General features: G+C 42.1%; 2 protein-coding genes across 2 annotated transcripts in view; both read right to left on the reverse strand.

Moving 5' to 3' along the window:
* The window catches only part of arb2a (ARB2 cotranscriptional regulator A), a 144,013-nt gene extending 131,264 nt beyond the window's left edge, over positions 1–12,749 (reverse strand). The window contains exons 1-4 of the mRNA XM_076104725.1: positions 12,703–12,749; positions 11,896–12,036; positions 10,719–10,820; positions 7,198–7,298 (exon numbers count right to left, since the gene is read on the reverse strand). Of these exons, the coding sequence (XP_075960840.1) occupies positions 7,198–7,298; positions 10,719–10,820; positions 11,896–12,001 (309 nt within the window). The 5' untranslated portion in view covers positions 12,002–12,036; positions 12,703–12,749. The remainder of the gene's footprint in view (positions 1–7,197; positions 7,299–10,718; positions 10,821–11,895; positions 12,037–12,702) is intronic.
* A 3,216-nt stretch (positions 12,750–15,965) lies between these two features.
* The window catches only part of kiaa0825 (KIAA0825 ortholog), a 110,768-nt gene continuing 104,322 nt past the window's right edge, over positions 15,966–22,411 (reverse strand). Inside the window, exon 25 of the mRNA XM_076104366.1 lies at positions 15,966–16,897. Coding sequence (XP_075960481.1) covers positions 16,714–16,897 — 184 coding nt within the window. The 3' untranslated portion in view covers positions 15,966–16,713. The remainder of the gene's footprint in view (positions 16,898–22,411) is intronic.

The raw sequence follows: 22,411 nt of genomic DNA on the forward strand, positions 1-22,411 counted from the left end.
TTTGTGATCTGTCAGTTCGTGTGGGAAACAGAGAGAAAGAGAGAGAGAGACTGCTGTAATTCCCATGAGGCCTCTGTCATTCTTCTGTCAGAGGAGAGCAGGCTCTCCAGGGGAAGAGAAAGTTCTCAGACGCAGACTGACAGACATACTGTTTACACTTAGTGTAGATATCCTCTCTCTCTCCCTCTCACTCCCAGCACTACTCATCCTAATGGCATCGTAATGACCTCCTCAGGTGTTAACTGCGAAGCTGGCGGAGGTCTAATTCAAAGTAAAAAGAACAGTATGCCACCCTGGGTGCCGGCGGTAACAACAGATGCCAGCGATGTAACTCTTAGCCCTCCTGTCTTTTCTCTAACACCCCACTCAAACCCCAGGCCCCAGTCCAATTCCCTTCTCTTTCATCAACTCTAATCCACCTCACTCACTCCCTGCAACCTCTCTTTTTTTCCAGACTGTGTCTGCTTCCCCCTTCGTGCTCTCAGCAGAAGCTGCAGCGCAGTGTTTAAGAGTTTTGGGAATGGAGACGTGATGGCAGTCAGTGACTGCGGGCAGACAGCTGTCATTTAAAATCCCTCTTTAGAAAGAACCTATTAGCTTCCTAACAAAATGGTCCTCGACCGGTATGGGACCTCCTGATGCTTTGTCTTTTGGTGTCTCCGGGGTTCACACTGTGGGCCTGATACAACACTTCATGAATGGCTCTATGACTCTTTAAAGTCGATTCATATGGTCGTTTGTTAATTAATAACTTAAAAATGGAATTCATCCCTTTTTCGTTAAGTGTCCACTACTTCCTGTGGAAAAACATAAAAACACTGATGTAATAATCGAAAGGCTAAACCTGCATGTACACAAAGACTTCTGCACGGCCACTGGCAGATGATGACATTTGCATTGCAGCGACGTGAATGAATGAATGATTTCAGCGTAATAGATAGTACTGTAAGCTAACTTCACAAGTACACAACCAACGAGCTGGCCACAGACTCACCACAGGTCTCCCTCTCCGATCTGCATTACATCCCACATATTTTACTACATATATTGTTTGTCCGGAGTCTAGCATCAAATTAAATGTAGATGATATTGTAATGTATGTATATTGTAGAGGTATAACACAAGTTACCATGAACTCAATTAATAATATAATATAAGAAAGAAAGAAAATTAAAACTATTTGGCCATTCTCCTCAGTATTTTGCTCAAGGGCACTTCAGCAGGGCCTTAAACGTTGGCCAGCTGGTCACTGCTATGACAACGCCCAGCATCCATAATGTGGAAACAGAGGGAGACAGGAAGAGAAAAAAAAGATAACAGAGAGACAGCAGAGAGTGCAAGAAACAGAAGAAGAGAGAGAGAGAGAGAGACGAAGAGACAGGGAGAAAAGGAGAGAGAGACGGTTTTCTAATTCAGCCATCTGGCTAGCTTTACTTCATTATAATATTCTGACGCTGTGTGTGTGTGTGTGAGTGTGTGTGTGTGTGTGTGTGTCTCCCATTCCACAGATGCAGGCAGAGCAGAGCAGAATCCTCATTTATTAACAGCTTAATAGAGCTCCATCTGGGCCAGACCCTATGCTTGTCTTCTATCAGAGAGATTCATCACCGAATCACAGGAATTAGACTACAACTGACACCTACACAGGCTGAGGTGACCCCGCTGCACGGAGCAACACTGCGCAGATAGTGTGCACTACAGCTGTAATGCGGCCATTAAGATAACAGCCGGAGCCATGGATGGAAAATGTCACCACACCAACAGAAGTCTGTGAGTTCTTAAGTCCGTGTTTGAGCACTATTTTAGTTTGAATACGACAAACCAGAATTGAAAAGAACACAATAAAGAATATATTACACCAATACTTCTTACAATTTACAAACTGGGGTAAGTAGAAACACCAGAGAATAAGTTGGTGCTTAAACTCTTTATAGAGTGCATTCAGGACATAAAGGGATATTTCAGTTGCACTTCAGATTTGTCCTACTTATCCAGAGACAGACAACAATAGATGCCCTTTTGTATGCTATTGCCATACCTTCAGACTACATAAACAGACATAAAAAGGCATCAGCGAGCGAGCTGACTCTGGGTAAGAGAAAGAAACAGTACACCGTACTCTCAACAGTAAATTCAAACAGTTGCATTTGTGTGATTTTGATTTTGTTTTATTGATCTTTTCTATTCCCTTTTCCTCAACCTGCCTTGATCTCTTCTATAATGCATCATTTCCAACATTTGCTCCATTTAGCCTATGATTTTATGTAGTTTTTTTGGCTGATTTATGTAATCAAAAGCATGTGCTATGAGTTGCCATCTTTATGTATGTACACCTTCACAGTCATTCTGTCAGTTCAACGTTGAACAGATACCCCGTCGTCCTCTCTATTTATGTCTCTTTCTAGTGGTTGCAATGGCTTGCATGTCTTTATAGGTTATCTTTTTCTTTTGTGCACCTTAACATTCAATCTCAATTTCTACTGACTCAAGTTTGTTAATGATTCTTATTGCATTAATAATAGAACTGGCAAACAAAATAGGCGGCAGTCTAACTTAATGGGTAATAGTTTTTTCTCAGGCGTTTAGCTGCAGCACACATGCTCATGGACACATTTGCCCTTAACTTATATGTACAGACATATAGTCCATGGTACCCAAAACAAAGTTGACCAGTGCAGCTTCTCGGAAAAAGAAATATTCTTGAAGGAGTAAAAGAATTATTCACTGCTGTTGTGCTCAACCCAAATTTTGTTCCCATCTCTTTCTTTTCTGTCTTTCTTGGAGGCCATCACACCGACATCCTCGCTCTCTCTCTCTCTCTCTCTCTATCTGTCCCTCCATTCAGACGAGGCTGAAGTGCAAATTGGACATCTGGTGCTGTGATGTGTCTGACAATACAGCCTCTACCCCCAAAGCCCCCTCACACATGTACACAGACACACAAAACAAGACAGGACCGTGAGGATATAAAAACACTGAGGGGAAGAAAGGAGGGAGAGATGGACAGAGGAAAGGCAAGGCAGATGTGTTCAGTAACTTTCAACAGTTCAAAGTGCTTTACATGAGGCGTAAAAGGTACTAAGACAAGACGTAAAATAACCACAAGTCAATGTAAAAAGACAATATAAAAAGGACACGGTAAATAGGACTCAAAAGGATTAAAACAAAGTAGAATAAAAGATTAACGTAAGCTGAAATAGAACAAGACGGTAAACAGTAGAACAACACATTTCAGTGCAGTTCAGTGAGTGAATAGTCGAGAGGAGGAGACTTTTTTGGAAGTTTTTTTTTCCAGATATATGCCGCATAAAGACTGAATGCTGCTTCACCATGAAATGCATTTATTTAGGCAGCAGTAGAATTTAACTGGGCAACAGATGCTAGCATTGACAACAAGCTCGGCAACGGCAAATTCGTTCTCCATGTTTAAATAACGACTTATTAGAGGAGGCTTGTTTTGTTTTTTTTCGGAAAAGGGTCACGTGATAGGGGCCTGACGCGACATGGATTATAAGACCCAGTCAAGGAAGCGGACGGAGTGTCTGTGTCACTGTTTTCAAAGGTGTCTGTGGTTAAAATACAACTAATACGGCTTAAGCAGCGTTTTCGATCGTCCCTGCTCTAGGGGGTCTAAAACGCCGGAGTTGTGTGGATGCTAGGTGTAAAGCAAAGGTTATACGTTTTGGAACGAAAACCATGCAGTGTGGATGTAGCCGGAGGCCTGAGACCCATATTTAGCTATAGATCGGTGGAAGTGCACTCCTTCGCTACAGTAGCTCTCTCTTTGTTAGACGCCCTGTCGTCAAGCAGCGCCAAGAACAGATTGAAGCTATGCATACAGTTGATCCCTGTCAGACCGCAGGTTTTGCTGAGCCATGTGTTGAGTCCTACGAGTCTGTGGAACCTGTCGACCTATTAACAGTTGGCGCTGGTTAACTAATAAAAAGACTGGGATTTCAGGTTGTCCAGAGAGGGCTGGCACACACTTCGTAATGCGTTCAAACTTAGCAGCAGCCATCTCCACTTCATCATCTCTGGCTTCATTTCGTTGAGTCTTGGGAAACGTTATGGTGTCAATGAGAGATAGCTGTCCATTGACATCTTGTCGAGTTGAGTTCTGATGAGCTAACTCCCCGACATAAGACATTGGTAGAGTGTCGTGACTTCGCAAGACTTATTAAGCACAAATATCCTCGTCTCCAGTACGGCACTTTACTGACACTTTATAACACGTCTGTGCACATCAGTTCTGTTTGGGTCACGTTAACGTTGTGGGTAGCAGAAGACAGTTCAAAGTAGATTATGACAACCCAGAGTTGTCATAAATCATCCTGTGAATGGTTTAGTTGTAATAGGACACCTTCTTAAAAAGTTTTAGCATTTGGAGATAAGTACAAAAAAGTAGCAAAAATGGAGAGCAGGTGAGAAAAGTGTCTGCACTGTAGCAAAGCAGGAAGCCGCCATCAGTCCTCCAGAGGAATGGAGGAAGGAAGGGAGAGAAAGGAACGTGATTTAACATTAGGGGGCAATGATACCATTCTATTCACACTGCCTGGGACCAACACATGAGCCCACGGCCTTGTGCCATCTTACGCAGCTCTCAGGCTGAATTGTCGCTCGTTCTCAGACCGTCTCAGGTGGCAGGTTGATAGAGGGCATTTGGGTGTGCTGTGAAGTGATGTTGTCCCATAACAAGCCTGTCTGCATTGGCGCTTATTCTACATTCTTACATTCCACATCATATGTTATATCTATTAACTATTGTTATTATATATATATTTATATATATATATATATATATAGAGAGAGAGAGGGAGTGAGTTGAGAATTACATTTACCCTCATGACATCTGACAAACTCTCATCCTGCTTGATGCAGAAATGAAGGAGAGGGATGATAAAAGAGACTAGAAAGACAACAAATGGCATAGAGGGAGGAATTCAAGCACTAATACATCTGGATGTGTCGGCCAGACGGACACAGAAATCAGCACGCCTGTGTGACACACACGCACATACAGGGGCTGACTAAGCAGCACAACCCACTTTAACAACCAAAGGCATACAATTCAGTGGCTGAGTCTATTTATAATGGAGCATATTTCTTACCAGCAAAAAACAATGCATTTGTACTTGCAAAGCTGTATGAGAGAGGTACAATATTAATTTTCTTGAATCATCTGTGGCCTAAAAACAACAGACAGATAATACTGCTTATTCAGGTAGTGCTCCTTTCTTCTCAGCCAGTTAATCTCCCGCAGCACAACTCACACAGTATCCGTCCTCATTAAACAAGCTTGTATCAACACTGATTGACACCGTTTCCTTTTTTTCTTCTCTAAAGAAGATTCTTCTGTCATTTCTTTTAATCACAAGATGAATAAAATTTGCATACATCCTGCTTGATGATTATTTATTTCCTCCAAATGTTCGGCCCCCCTCCGATGCCTGAGTTCAGCTAGTTTAAATGTCTGTGTGTTCTTTCAGGGCCTCTTCTTGCATGCTACCAAATGTTTGTTTCTGCATCCTTTTCAGATGCTGGATAGTGACTGAGCAGGCAAAAGAAAAGAGGGGGGGAAAAAGCCTTCACAGAAGGCTGGCTCTCAAAGGAGCTCCTGCATACCTGCATTAGAAATAATAAAAACACCCAGGTAATCCCACAAACGGGTCTATCACTTTGCTTTGAACTTCAAAGAACACACACAATTAAAAGCAACATAGCAGGGGATGCAAAAAAAAAAAAACTGATTCCAAAAGAACATTTGTCTCATTATCTTTAATGCATGTTGCATGTGGTGGTGCTGTGGGAGGGAATTAGAGGCAATCTTTAGGATGCTTGGATATATGGTGACGCAGTTGGACGACCACAAAACTTCATAAGAGCATCAAGGAACTGTGGCAAAAATGTATCGACGGGATTTTAAGACTGTAGGTACTCCGTGGCATAAAAGTTCAAAAGTAGTTTTTAGTGCGTGTCCATGCTGTCGTGTGCCATTCACACCAGTCCTGCCTGCGTCAGTAACTGTAAAGTCTCTAATGTGTGTTGGCATCTGCATGTTGCACAATCATGGAAAACTGTGGAGACAGTTGTTGATTCTCTTCTGCACATGTTTTGTCAGGCCTGAAGCATCCATCAGAGCAATACAGACAGGCCTCCAGTACTGTGTGCATCCCAGGCAGGTTGTTTATCCTCATCGTGACATCTCGTCCCTTCTTAGTGTCTCAAAAGGCTTGGTAGAGGACTTTCATCTGGTGAGGGGGTTGGGGGTCCCAGGTTCAGTCTCAGGCCCATGTTCAGATTTCACATCTCCTTTAGGCTCTCAGAATCAGTAGATGTCAAGTTCAGATTTCGAAACTTGACCACAAACTCAACTCATGCCTCAGCTAAGCTGACTAGTAGGTGACTAGGGTGAAATCCATTGTGCTCATCTGCCTCAGCAGACCCGAGGCCTGGACCACAAGACACGCCTCGGTTGAAGCCATTCTTCGGTACTGGCATTTAAGGCGTTAAAAGGAAAGTCAGATTGCCATTCATCCAGTATGTAAGAATGCGTAAGAGATCCACAGCCCCTTTTACACACACATTTTACTGAGTAGAGGGTGTGGCAATTTAACATGACCACATCATGTTTGAAAAAGAGCTGGGATCCGTAAGAGTCACATGAGCCACGTTTCCACCAAGCAGCCCACTTCAGTTTTGTTTGTTGAACATTTGGTTATTTTCACGTTTCCATTAGCAAAAGTTGTGGGCAGCACCTGGTACTTTTTCTGGTAGCACAAGGTTCCAAGCAAGCTGAGCCGATACTAGAAGGTGGAATCAAAACACTGCAGGACACTGATTGGTCAGAGAGAATGCGTGACACGGGACATCCTGCACAAACCCGCCATTTTTTAATTGCCAAGATATCGACAATAGTGAATGCAATTCACTGTAACTCACTTGACCCAGATCATTTTCTTGCAGAACTGGGAGAATTCGTTAGCAAATTCACTCTGCTTTTCACCGATATAATTAAACCATGTCGCAGGTTCCATGTGTGATAAGGGCTACTGGGCCATGTATGTCTGCTCTACAACTACTTAACAACCATTGTCACATCTTGAAATGCCGTGTTACAAAAACTGGTTAAGACAGAAAATCCTAATAGACCCAGTGGAACGTGGATGGCCTGAAGGAAGCTTAGAAGAAATGTCTTACCTCTCCAAGAGCTTCATAGCGTTTCTGGTTCCAGCGGTGGAGATCCTCTCTGGCATTGAATACAAAGGGCTCTCCTGTTTTTATATGTCTGAGCTGGCCATCTGTGGGAGAAAGATAGAATGAAAGCAGTTAAAAACACACATCTGCACTGATAATGGATACCTGTATATGTGTGTGTGAATAGTGGATGGATCACTATTTCTGACTGGACCTGCAAAAGTACCTTTATCTGTCAAATTAAGCAAATTAAGCTTGACCTCTTTCTATCACTTGTTTTATTCTCTCTCTTTTTGTCTGATGGTCCTTTCACGTCCTCCCTTCCTCACCCACCCCCATCTGGCAGGTATAAGGCCGGTGGACAAAGCAACGTTCTTCCAGTCACGACTCCAACGGCCTTCTGGATAGTCTGGCAGGCCAGCGCTGGACAGCTGGTATGGCAAAAATTGTCTTTCCCTCTCTCCCTCTTTTCGCCCGTCTAAAAGCCTCTCCCCTTCCTCTTTAACTGTGTCAATCTTTTTCTCCCTTTCCTTCCTAGCTCACTCTGGCTACAGGCCACAGGTCTGTCCCTGTCTTTTCCACCTGAAATCCCCGAGAGCAAAGACTAAAGGAGGTGTGAAAATGGTTCTCAGGGTGGTTTTTTTGAGTGAGAGAAAGGTGGCCTGGCACGCATTAGCCACAACAACAACTGCTCCTTGCAATTCCTTTGAGAACGCTGTCTGGGCATCAGCCAATCACCCTAACCAGCACAGCTCTCACACACACACACACACACACCAGCAGCTCGAGCCAGGAGGACCAGGTGTGGTCAAACAGTATCACGAGGCGTAAGTATGCGTTTGTAAATTGTTGCAAGAGTGCAGTGTTGCCATTACAACACATGAGATTTGACTGAGAAGAAACAAAAGCTTTTTGGGACCATGTTTAAGTGAATTATTATAATACATGGGGAAACAGGGGAGTTTTATTTTGTATAAAACAGTCATAAGACGGGAAGATGCTGTTCAGAAATGGTGCTACTTTTTTCTTAATAAACAATTACCCTCGTGTGGCTGTGGAACCACTATACGTTTATACCTCAGCAATGAGCCCATCGATCCTGCGGTTGACACTACAACACAATAAAACACTAAACAGTGTTAAATTTAATTTTGACCTTTATGACTGCAGAATTTGTAAGAGCTAAACCACTAAAAAGCACACATACTTAACCCAAATAGCCAGGGGGCTCTCATACTTTCTCAATTATTGCACAACGTGAAGAAACCCATCTCAGATATAAATAAATATAATATCTTTCCAAGATAAAAGAATGCATAAGCACTTTTCTCATCTCCTTCTAAATTGCCACCATTTTCAACCCTCTATCAATGTGATAAATCTTGCATCGCTAACACACTGTGTATTACAGAAAGTGCGTTCGTGGGTAGACGTTAGACAACGTGTAATCCTGGTACTACTTTTGTCATCATGTTGCATTAAAAAGGAGACGACGAGCACCTGAGAGGTAGAGCAGGAGACGAGTGAGAAGTTAGGATGAACAGAGTGTGCACAAAAAGTACCTTGAAGAAAATCAATTATGCATTCATGGAGGGGTGAGGATCTAAACACTACTGCCTAAGAGAAGGAAGAGACGAGCTATAATGAAATCCCACTGTAAGAAAGGCGTGTGTGTGTCTGTGTGCATGAGGGAGGGAGAGATGAAGTGTGTGTGAATGTGAGCTAGGGGGGGGGGGGGGGGAGGGGGGGAGGGTTGATCAGCTCCATTGCCTCCCCCAACACATCCTCTCAGAGGAATAACGTTTTCTCAACTTTTCTCCTCTTTTCTGTCATAATTAGCATTCTGTTCTCAATTTGGCCGCTTAATTAGGTGTACATAACCTTGGATTTCCAGTAATGGAAAACTGGAGGGCTAGCGAGATGAAGCCATCATCTTCAGTGATTAAGATACCTGCAAACTATTGTACACAGCCTCGTCTGTATTCACATCATTACATGGTCAAATTAACATTTTTGTTCCACCTGTCTTGTAGCCTGGGTGTAGCTATAGAAATGCCTGCAAGCCACAGCTACTGTGAAATGCTATCCTTCCAAAACAGGCCTGAGTGGAAATTGACAAGACATACAGATTGGGTATGGGTGTGTGTGTGTGTGTGTGTGTGTGTGTGTGTGTGTGTGTGTGTGTGTGTGTGTGTGTGTGTGAGGGTACGCTGTGTTTCGGGTGGGTATTTTGAGCGGGGCAGGGGCAGAAATAGAGAGATACAGACGGAGGGAGAAAAAGAAGATCAGGGGAGAGAGGAGGGTGAGGGAGAAGACATGGAGAGTCTCTGAATGTGTTCATCCCTCCATGGGAGACTGAGCTGGGACTTGAGGGTGGGGTTTGGGGGGTGGCGGATAGGGGGGGGGGGGGGGGTAAGTCTCCGTGTCTCTGTTCTTAGGCACAGCGAGGTTATGCAAATGCTCCGTCAGGCGGAGGGCAAGGCTGAGTAGGTTACTGACGGGCCGTAGAGTACACAACATGTCCCCCACTCAGCCAGCCAGACAGCCAGCAGAGACACTGACAGAGAACAGAGGGGGTGAGGAGAGAGGGAGGCAGAGGGAGAGAGAGGGGCTACAGGGGAATACTAAGAGTCAAAACCACCACCCCCTTTCCAACTCTTTCTCCTTCTCTCCACCTGGTTTGATTAAAGCGAGCCAAGAGAATTCTAAAGAGACTTTTATATCATCTGGACCCACAGCACTCTGGGACCAGCTCTGCTCTTTCCTGTCACTAATAACTGACACACACCTTTACACCCAAAATGTCCCAGGTGACAGTTTTAGGTCATTAATTCAAAAACGGCCATCACACTGAGCAGAGCCGTAATTACACACAGACAGTTTATGTTAAAGCTGTCTTAGTTTTATAAGGGATTATGGTAATGTTGCTTTTATGTCAACTTCCCAGCAGCTTTAACATGAATCAAGTGGAAGCAACTAACTCTGTAGGCCAGAGGTTCTCAACCTCGGGGTCGGGACCCATCCAGTGGTCACAAGATTAATCTGAGGGGTCACAAGACGATAAAATGGGGACTAAAGGAATGAACAAGCATTGTTCTGCTACTCATTCAATTTTTGCCTTTTTTAAAATACAGGATGGTTTTTACTCACCAACAACTATTCAAATGAACAAAATCTAAGACGTTTCAAAAGGGAAACTCACTCTTTGGTGGACATATTCAAGCTGTGACAAGGGGTTCCTTCATTCTAAGGGGTCACAGGCCTAAAGGGTTGGGAACCACTGTTATGGACGACATGTTATGTATTGACAATAAGCCCATTTTATTAGGTTATGTGTCCTGCAGTTTATATCTAGAACACATGACAGAGCCAAGATCTACCTCTCTATTCACCCGAGCTGAAGTATTATACTTGAACTGTCAGCAGTGTTGTTCTATTCACTTAGAGTATATGGGATTTGGTGGGATTTTTTTTTGTTAGAGAGGAAGACTTTGTGTGCTTTGAAGACCAAAATATGCACTTACAATCATTGAAGGCATATTCAAACTCCTCCAGTGTTTTGGGGAAAGTGAAAGGAGGTTCATCTTTCTTCATCAGTTCATCCAAGTCTATTCTCGACAGCAAATCTGAGGAGAAAGAGAAGAGATAAGATCAAAGGTGAGCAAAAAATTGTGACAATATCTGCTTTCCTTTCAAAGAATGTCAAAGTCAAAATGTCATGCCATTATCTCTATCACAACATCATAACCTGAGCATATCTAGCAACATCACCTACAGTACAATGTGATTATGTCTCCCTGTCGGGTTAAGTTATGAAGCGACAGCAACGGCTGCGCCAAAGTCCTCCACTCGCTTCCTTGAACGTTTAAACTAAGCTTTTTATCATCCTCAAGTGGCATAGCAGCTGGAAAAGATGAATATTCTCATCAAATAATTACAATTACTGACAATTTTCACACAAACTGATCTGCAGTACATGTGTTTGCCTCAAGGTTAAGTGGATTATTTTCTGTCTCGTGTTATCTACTCTTGGGGTTCGGGTTAATAAAGCTAAATATGAATTGGTAAGTAGCGCTTTAAGGTCATGGGACAAAATTATTTAAGATTCCATTCAGAGTCAGATAGGCCACATACATTTTAAAGTCACAAATCAGCTCAAGAGGCACACTCCTTTATGGCAATATGAGACAAGTGTGTTTCTGCCACATGTATTCAAGTGTGACTTGGGCAAAATATTTTGGAATTTCACATTTCCATAATGCCATCTATCGTTAAACTTTAGCATTGTGTAAACCCTTACAGGAACTGCACCTTCGTTTCGGTAGTTTTCGAGGGGGACAGGTAGGCTGGATATCATCAGTGTTATGAGATCACTGTTGATTTGAATTTTGAAGTCAGACGTGATAAAAACATCACTTGGGTCAAAACAGCAGGCCTTTCTCGGAGAGTCTGTTTACATTTAGAAACACATTTGTGTTGTTGTTCGAGACGATGCAGGTGTTAGCGAAGAAATAATGAGATCAAAAAATGGATGAAACTAAGACTAGCAACATGTTGAAATCTTAACTTCAGGTCCATCATAGCAAAGTGTACGTGGCCACAAAGGTTGTAGTCCCATTCTTGTTTCATGTCCTTTGAAAAAAAAAAAAAAAAAAAACATTTTCAGTATAGTTGCTTTTCAGATTGCCCTTTCACATTTACCTTTGAGTGCAGTCGTTTTCTCTCTGTCCTCCTGGCCAGCTATCTGGGCCATAGTGATCCACAATATGTACAGCGCAGGTATGGCAGCACGAAGATGAGAGAGCATGGGTCCTCCTGTCCCAAAGATCACTCAGATGCATCCTGTCACATGTAGGAATTGAAAATGAGAACAATAACAACTACACATCGTCCTGCTGGAGCACATGTAATGTGTTACGTCATACTCCAACACGTCTGTTGCTGCTAAATAACGAAGTCCTTCTTAAATTTACCACAGAATCCTCAAGGTGGCAGTTAGCCAAACATAACACCCCACTGTTGGATCCTACACTCCTGCACACGCTTTCAAGCGTGTAGCTCACTGAATTAAACGGAGCAGGGGTCAGTCACACAGCAATAACACACTGCGTAAATAACTATTTGTCAACATTACTGCTATGAAACATGTAACTGTTAGCACCTGAATTAATTATGCAAACACCAGCAAAGTTATTCTTGCTTTAAAAGCACGCTGCGGGCAGTAAAATACGCTCATTTACACACGCTTAGCTTCCTCGGGCTGCTCTGTCAGTCTCTCAACCACAGTCAACACATGTTCAATGTGTCGTATTGTTGCAAACAACTCCCCGGAATGTGAGCAGTCGCTCTACTTGGAGCCACTGCACGCGGGTAACGTCACAGTGAGACATTCGTGCTTTTATTTCACTTTTTCTTTTTTTTTTCAGCCAAACAAAACACACATTTCGGAGAGGAGCAGCTGTTTGCGGTAGATGCATGCATGCATGCTTTTTTGTTCGACTCACGCACCATCAGTATATGCGACAGTCCAGTTGCTGCTGCTTCCTTGATATTTCTAAAACAGGAAGGACTCTGAGCTGTTAAGCGCGTGGAGAACGTGAAGCTTCCGGGTTACCGGGGCAACGGACTGGAAGGGATATTTAAAGAGACAGTAGCACGGCAGCTGCTCGAGTTTATACAGATGTTTTCTCCTGTGTTGAGATTTCTACCACACGGCTTCGTCTACTTTTTAGTCCGCTACATTTATTTCACAGCTAACCTTACTGCATACTTTTTAGATGGTCTAAATATTTTGAAAATAAATGTTTTACATGTAAAAAATAAATTATGATGAATTGTTTTAGATCACACTACCCCATATAAAGTTGTTTACATTTTCGTAACAGGTATTTACTAGTAATATTTTCACTACAGTTTTTAAAATGATTTACTTTCTGGAATTTTTAATATTAAAAAATACAATTGTTATAAAAGATATGATACGTTCAAGTTGACCAACTTACACCTAGATATACATGAATCCATAATAATAATAATAAAAAGCTTTTTCCACATTCCAGCCATGTCCATGTCCAACAATCAACACTGTAATTAGGAAGTTACCAATGTTTCAGAGGTTTTTTTAGAGTTAGGAAAGGTAATGAATAATAAACAATATGTATTCACTTGAACATGAAGTTACATGTTCCAGTAACATGAAGTATTGCTTATCATTTTTCTTTACTTTTACTTTAATAACATTTTGAATCCAGAACTTGAGATGTTGTGCTTTTACTTTTGGCTTTACAGAGGATCTGAATACTTCCTCCACCACAGATAATTGTTTACATGAGAATTATCTCATACTATGTGATTACTGAAGAGAAAGAGGGCCTAGAAAATTAAAGGATACCAAAAAGAAGCTCAAAAGAATTAAAAAAACAACTGAATAAAGTCATTATTAATGAAGATTAAAGTGAGGGTTGGAGGCAGTTGGAGAGTCCCAGGGAACTTTTGCACTAGACTGTCTGGTTGACTCCATGCAGGTGTGTGCTTGTGTCTTAAGAATACATTAAGTTCACACTTCTCACCTGACCGTTTCACTTTCAAAGTGCTATGATGTATTAACCATACAGTATATGCATTAAATGTCAGATTCATGGCAGCTAAATGAACTTGATGTAAATCCCTCAAAAAGGGAAAAGGTACAACATTATTTGCTTTTACCATCACAATAAAAGAGAATAGGGCGTAGATCAGCCTGGGAGGAGGACTGTTTCTCCACCTCTGGCATCAGGAAATCAGTTTCCTCTTGAGAGAAGCTGTTTGTGGTGGCTCTGTTCAGGACGGTTCTCACAAAACTGTCAGAAATGGACCAGAGTGTGTTGCTTTAAAACGGAAAGGAAAAAGATTTGGTTGGTTTCACGGTTGAAACTAGACCTGCCAGACTCACTGATACTGTCCCACAGGTGACTTACCAAAAACCACCTGCACCACCCTGTCCACCTGTATCATGCACCTGCAACTGTACTTTATGTCGTGTCTTTTTGATTTACAGAAATAGCCTCCTGGTTCAAGTAAAGCTGCATGCCCTACTTCTGGACGGCCTCTAGAAGTTGGAAGTGTTTCTCAGGGGAGCTGAGCTACCCTGTTTCCTCAAGCAGAGCGCTGGAAATGCACCAACGGGAGACCCAAATAAGAAACAGACATAACATATTGTGACACTGATATCCACTGTGTTTGACACGATAAAGGAGATGCTTTTCACTTACTTAATACTCAATGCAGCACTTGAGTCATATGTGAGAGCACATATGACTTTGTTTTTTGTCAATCTTGTAACTTAAACCTAGTTACAAATTTGATTTCTTCAGACTTAACTTGACAAAAAAAAAAAAAAAAAAGTCTTGCAAAACCAGGGACTCCTCCATTCACTGTGATTTGAAATAATTGATATCCATCTCGAACATAAAGCAGGAAAATCTTGGTTGGCTCACAGAAGAGCAAACATTCCTGCAAATATTCAAATGTTAGGCCTACATGAAGCTTAGTATGACTTGTGCTTTTTGAGTAATTATTGTAACTTTATGGAAGAACCTTTCAACCTACTATGTATATAACAATGCATTGTTTCCAGCTTTAGTGGCAATGACTGTGTGTTGTGGCTGTGTATTACCATAGGTTTGGAAAAATAGTGTCATTCTTGATTTGTGTACAGATGCATTATGACTTGTTCTAACTTGTAAGCCAAATAATAAGGAATTTGGACATGTATGGAAATTAATTAAAACCAGTGAACTCCAGCAAACGGTTTGTCTTCCTGTAATGTTACCATGTTGGCTCACCACATGCTGACACAAAGCTCGTTGTACTCAATTGATGAACATACAAATAAAACCAACATGTTTCTGCTGTGAGAGTTTGCTGTGGATAATGCACTCATACACGAAGTGTAATCAATTGAAATGAAAATCAGAGGAGTCAAAATGCCGTGACTGTTTATCCTGCATGAATTTGTCATGATGAGCTCCGGGACTCTAAAATGTTTATGTAGGTTTGATAATCCCCGATTGAATACTGTATAATATTATTCAATGTATTCTTTGTGATGATACATTCTTTGTAATGATTGGTTGTGAATTATACTGTCAGCTTTTCTGACAGTTGTCTTCTGAACCTGTCACCCAGTGGAAATACGAATGGATAACCCTACAGGTGCTTACTCTAGGAGGGAGGAAGAAAGAGATCAAAGCATTTCTTTCACAGAAAGCAGTCTTACAAGAACAGTTTGGCTAGCCAAATACCTTTTTTCTGCAACACCAAAATAAAACGTTTTTTATTGTTATGTTAAATATAATACATTTACAAAGACTAATGGTGCTTTTCTTTTGCATTTTAGCCTTTGTTCAGAGCCACAGGCAGAATTTAGTTGTTGAACATTTTGTTGTCTTTTGTATTCTCTAAGTGGTTTGGCGACTGCAATCTGGCTCCATTTGCATTAAAAATCTAGTTAAGGAAAGGAACATCTCTCTCTCTGAAGCAGGAAACGTTTTCCTGCTCTCAAAGGAATTGCTCAGGGTGTGCAGTAGCCTCTGTGAGCTGAAATTATCTTCTTGTTGGAGAAAAGAGCATCATTTGCATTGTTCCTTAATCCTTATTTGAACATGAGACACAACACGAAAGAACATCTGATGTATGGTTTAAAAAAAGGTAACGCTAACCTCATAGTCATAAATCATCATACATTATTGACTGCACAGAGATCACACACATTGACAAACAGAAGAAGCATGTTCAATGGTGAAGTAAGAATACGATTTTATTTGCATGTTTGATTCTAAAACATCCCATCTCATAAATAACAAAATATGGACAAACTTGGAAAAATATACTCAGCAAACGTATTACACATAAAATAAATGTTTTCTCAGTTTGCACTAAATTCAGAGTGATATATATGTACATAGTGGGGCAGCTTTTTGGGACACACTGTAATCAAAACATACATCATCTTGCTTTCCAACCGTAATACTTGATGTTTGCTTTCAGGAACCAGGAGAAAGTATGCTGACACCAACGTCTTTACACTCGCTGTCTCAAAAAAAAAACTTCAACTACCGACAATGATCACACAGTCCCATCTTGTCCCAGGCAAACAAATCCAGTTCCTCCATTTCCCAGAACTGATTTCTGGAGATGTGCTCCAAAAAGATGAAATGCGTCTGATGCAGCGTAGAAAAGCACAGCGAGTTTGTCTGAGACGTGTGTATAAAGAGGGAGGGAATGTCTCCCTCACTCTTTTTATTGTTCCACAGTTTCTTGTCCGCTCTCTCACTCATGTTTTCATGTACACACATATGCAAACCTGCTGCGCACCGCGCATGCACAGCCCCAATTACACCCACAAATGTGCACGCACACACACACACACACACACACACACACACACGCACACACCATTACTCTACTACCTTGAGAGCTGCAAGTGAGTATTACAAGAAAACATTTACAACATGATAAAAATTCCAACTGCGCGGACTGTTATTGGGCAGCTCTTTTATCAGACTGTTGAGTTTCCCCGTGGGTCTGCTCTGCCAGTGTCTCATCAGCTGTGGGAGGGTCCTGTGGTCCCTGGCTGCAGCAGCAAACAAAATAAGCTTTCTGAAGTTCCTCTACCATACATTTCTCTCCATCATCCAGCTCTGCATCGTCCTGCATCTCCCACCTGGAAAGCACAGTGAGACAGAAGATAAGTTGTTTAAATACTCAGAAACATTTGTTAAATGTGTCCACTATAGGTGTATGAAGATTGTGTGCCTGTATCTCCCCTCTATTTGTGTGTCACACAGCAAAAAGAAAGAACCCACATGCCCGCAACTCGACTTGGGCTCAACACAGAGCATGAAGTAACCTATTGTCCAAAATAAATTCTCTCACACACACACCGCAGACCGAAACTCTCCGAGGCTTGAAAAGCCACACTTTATCTTCTCACATGGGAGTCTTCTCCGCTTTCTTCTGTATCACAGCAGTTTCTGCTGATGTGATAGACTATCAAACTTACAGTTTTGCAGTCATGCAAACACACATTTACAGACTTGTATACATCTCAAGTGATGTTTTAGGGAACATTAAAACAAAAAAAGTGACAGAAAAGAAAAGTGTTTTCCACCTTTCTGTCAATCATCAGCTTACTGTGGCTAAGCCATAACAACTGTTGAACCAAGCCATGCCAGGTGACTTATTTTTACCATGAAGGAAAGCCTCCTCATATCTTGTTACTTCCCTGTCTTGTTTAGCTGCATCTACAGGGTGTATCTCCATCACATTTCTTTAGTCCTTCAAGCTCCAGAGTGAATGGAGGGCTTCAATATGAAGACATCAAGGGTAGTCACGTTGTAATTCACTCTGAGTATTTCAATGGAATCTCTTGACGAGTGACTGTGGTCAATCAAATCCATATGGAGAGCTGGCTGAAGGCTGTCTTTGAGCTGCCGCATTACACTCCCTCCAAGAGAATTATATCTGACTGTCCGACTGCAAATGATTGCATTTTCATTGCAATCTTGGCGTCTCCTTTTATCCCCCCCCCCCCGATTCCTCACTGTATCTTCGAACATCAACCATATAGTTCTGTATGTGTGTATGTGTGTATGTGTGTGTGTGTGAGGTGTAAGAGGAAGGAGGAAGAGGGGGTAAAACACCAAGTATATCACGCATGTGTTTCATGCATACTAAGAAGCGGGCCTCTCAATGCAGAGCACTTTGATGAAGTTTCAGCCTCTGTCACAGTGCGTATGTGGACAAATCAGACATCCTCTTTCTCTGCTTCCCAACCACTGTCAGTGTAGTAATTACTGTCTGTAAGGGGAGGATCTGTTTATGTAAATATGCAGATGCAAATATGCAGATATGCAGATTTGCAGATTTGACAAAAAGGTTTCTCCCTCAGCATACAACTTTGGTCACTAGTTTCTCTGTTTTTCTGAGTAATTTTTGTGTCAGTCTGGATCTCATTCTTTACATCCATCACAGAGTGAGGGGTCTGTCTCAAAAAAGACAGAACAAAGGAGAAGTAGTTAAGTCTGCCTTTGATGACTGCTGTAGACTCTGTTGGAAGAATGCTGATGACTACTAGGGGCAGACAAATTGCCCCTATATTATTTTTTCAGTGACATAAAATTAAAATCAGTTCTACTAAATAACCATTATGGGATACAAACACTCACACAAACACAACAATACAAATGTCACACAGTGTGCAAAACAAGAGCAGGAAGGGAGCGAGGGAGAGCAGACAGCTTCAGGAACAGTGGCCAATAAAGGAGGGAGCGAGAGAGGAAGGAAGACAGGAAGGTACGCTAAAGGTTTTTCAATGTTTAATTTTCAAATAGGATTAAGCAGAATGACATTTAGCTGAAGGTTACAGGCTCAGCATTGTCTTAGCTGATATTGATATGCAGGAGGCGCCCTGCTTGTCACCGGGACAAACACCGTTGATGAATGAGAAGCCTTTCCCCAGGAAGGTGTTAAGTGCAAATTTGAAATGAGAAAGAGGTAGAGAGGGGAAAAAAGAAGAAGGAGCAGACACAGACAGAGATTGAATTACCACGATAGTTGCCATGTATACTGTCACTGGATAATGTTGCCAAAAGTGTAAATTGTTCCGTAAAGTATAGGTTGCATATTCTTTGAGATTGGTTGATCCCGTGCTGAAAATGAGCTGAAAAATACAGAAGGTGCTCGGCTGTGTGCATCTAATTTCAACAACTTTAACACAACAATGCCTCTTAGAAATGCATAAGTAGGCTAAAGTTGACAATAACTTCACTGTATCCTCATTTTGGCAAGTTTTCCCCGGGAATTTACATCTTAATAAGGGGAGTCTTACCCTTTAATTCTTATGGGCTCTGCTCATTTCTCATGCATTAATACTGGAGCTGCTGACTTGGCTCTTCCTCTGAATACAGAATAGGACACACATACTAAGACTCGTATATTTACAGGATTGATGCCACAGGAGATTGTCTCAGAGTGAGATGAAAAGGCTGGCTCAGATGTATTTCAACGTGAACATCAATGTAAGCTGTCCTAATCATGGGCCGATGCAGGCACAAGACAGAGAGCATCTATCCTGATTCTCTGATGATAATGAGTCGTGATGTTTGACAAATTAAGAGCATAAGCCCTGCTCAGAGATCATCCGGCAATCAACTTACTTACTAAATCTTACTCAAAACGCACCGCAGATGAAACTTTGATGTTCGACTTTAGCAGCTCCCGGAGACAGAGAATTACAAAGAGGAGAATTACAAAGAGGAGATTTAAACGCCGATGATGAAACAAATATTGACAGGGAATGGGGAAAAGAAAGAGGACAGAATAAAACAGGCAGAGTTACAAGTATAGACTGTGTGAAAGAAAGTGAGTGAGCAGAAAGACAAAGTGCCTGAAAGATCATGAGAGACAGTGGCCAGTGGTTTCCTCCGCAGCTGTCAGTGGGCTGAGTGGTTTCTCTCAGAGTGTTGGGTGTTTGTGCTGCGCTGGGTGCCCTGCCTGCTCTGCCACTGGGACCGCTGTTTGTTTAAAAGGCTCGCCTGTCAAACAGAGAGCGCCACCGGCAGCCAGACACTCGGCTAAATGACTCTGACAGCAGCCCTAATCAGAGGCTTCGCACATTGCCGCAGGGCCTGGAGGATCCATCATAACCCAAGCCTAAATATTTAAAGTGCTAAACTTTCCAAAGGTCAGGCCTTTCCATGCATGCCAGGGCGACATGTGTCACAGTAACAGGAAGAGAGGGACTGAACAAGAGAGTGAGAGAGAGAGAGAGACTATGGTTAAATGTCCTCTATAATTTTCACCCTTGTGAGAACCACTTTCAGCTTTAGACCTTTAGAGTCAGGGTAATTTTAGGTAACGGACATCAGTTTGACGGGTTGTCATGTCGGCAACCATCTCATTTGGGGTTAGAACCTGGGATCATAGAGAACGTTGAATTAGACAACATCTTTTGTTAAAAAAACAAACCCTTCTCAGCAATTCACGATACGGGTTTGCAACTGACAAGAGAGTCCCACTAGCTGAGACACTCACATTGACCCTGTGTCTCTGGGAAAAAAAGAAAGAAGATGAAAAGTTATGTATCAGAACTTCTAGACAGCATTGACTGTTGACTGAGCAGTCTTTGGAAGTTGGAGTTGGACGAACCTTTTCAACCGGACCACAATACGTTTTAAAAGTTCAAGCAGCTGCTTTTGCTGATGTCAGAGTTTGAGGTTAGGTGTTTAAAGGTGATGAGTAAAGGTGAAGTCAGTGGATGACCTTGTTTAGCCATGCTAAGTCTCATTTCATGTAGAGTGCATGGGAATAAATCATCCCAGGAGAGAGCACAGAGCACTTCTCAAAGGTGACAGAAAGCCTTTTGGGGTTTAGTTGTTCAAGTCCAAATTTATGAAACCAAACCCTTGTATGAAAGTGGGAACTTCTACTTTTAAACTGATGGTGAGTAGAGGGGGCCAGACAGTAGTTATATGACTAATTAAAAGAAAAATGGGAAGCCCACCCCCCCCCTCCGAAAAGGAAATCACATAGATTAGCTGGTATACATTAGAATCTAGTTCAGTTGGGGTAACTGACAAGTTTACAATACAGGGCAAGGGGGTCATCTCTGCTACTCAATTTCCATTGAGAAGCAAACATCCAATTCAATTTAGATATGTGGCTGCGCTAGGCCATGAGCCAGAGGGAGATTGTAACTGACAGCCATTGGACAGCCGGCCGGATTTGAATATTGACGAGACAGAGACTTGACAGAGGGGATTATGCTCTACCTTCTGACTGACTAGCCGCTACACTGATCCATTCTATTGTCAGATCAATTCAGTGTCAGGTCTACAGTATGTCCGTGCGGTGATGCCACTCAGTATTAGACCCTACCTGAGATCCATTTCAATCCAAACTGACGTCCACTCGCAAGCTACAAGACACACACTGAATCAGCAGTGGACAAAAAACATGCAATATCAAAGCAAATCTACTTCAAAGCAAACATGAACCAGTAGCACACACACAATGTTGTATTATATACTTGAGAGGATGACAAAATTAACTTTGCAACTGTTAACCTTCACCCTAAATCCTTCTAACTTAACTAACTCAAAACCAGCCCTTTGCAGAGATTGATTCTTTGAAGTACTTTCTAATCTTGTGATGCCATTTTGACTTGATACATAAAAAATACAGTAACACACGCATGCGCAAACATCTGCGTTGTCCGATAGGACAGAGTCGTATTGTACCTCATTGGAATGAAGCCCCTCTGCGTCAGCAAGCCTATCACCAAATTCTGAAATGTGTGTGCATGTGACAGTGTGGGTCAAATCCACAGCCTCATCCATGTCCAACCCGCCTGGTCTCACACCCAGCACGCACCCTCCCATCTTGAGGGCCGTCGAGTCATAGAACGCCTGATCAAAGGGCCCCCGGACAGATGTGTGAAGGCCCTTTGAAAAGACATCCCCAGTTACACAAGTTGACACGCTTGTACGTGCTTTGGCACAGACACAAACACATCCAGGCTCAGGGTCACGCACAGAGGGACGCACAAACACACAACTTCAAACACGCTGCGGTTTTAAACTCCAAATCCGAGCAATGATAAGTCCAGCACATCAGATGACACAAAGGGGCTTTTCCTCAAATACCACCCCCCCCCCCCCCCCCCCCCACACACACACACACACACTCCTTAATGCTGAGGAGTCCCAACACTGTGGGATGCTAAAGGAGGGGGAAAAGACTGTAGATATAATGTTATACATCTCCAGTGAAAGTTACACTCTAAAAGGTAACACCTGTGCTTTCTTTAATTATATATGAGTTTACTTTATCTCAGTATCCTGTAGATTTGACTAATGTCATTTGAGTAATGCGCTCCTTGTTCAGTGTGCTAAACACTTGAGAGAGAAGATTCTTTTTCTGAATCTCTTGATATAAGTTATTTAAATTGAATAGATTTAATTTGTCAGCTTCAATTGTATTATTCACAACTGTATTTTGGCATCTGCAGTTTACACTCATTGTGGGCTACTGCTAACGTTAGCTGACGGTAGAATAGCTGTGGTGGCCAAGTAAAGTATCTACGGCCATGCAATTTCATATGAAAGTACATCCACCCAAATTGAAATGTGTGCCTTCAAATCCCTCTGCATGGCTGTTTCTAGCTCCTCGCTATTCT

The sequence above is a fragment of the Anarhichas minor genome, unplaced genomic scaffold, assembly GCF_050575085.1.
Source record: "Anarhichas minor isolate MPS153535 unplaced genomic scaffold, ASM5057508v1 ptg000030l, whole genome shotgun sequence".
NCBI lineage: Eukaryota > Metazoa > Chordata > Actinopteri > Perciformes > Anarhichadidae > Anarhichas > Anarhichas minor.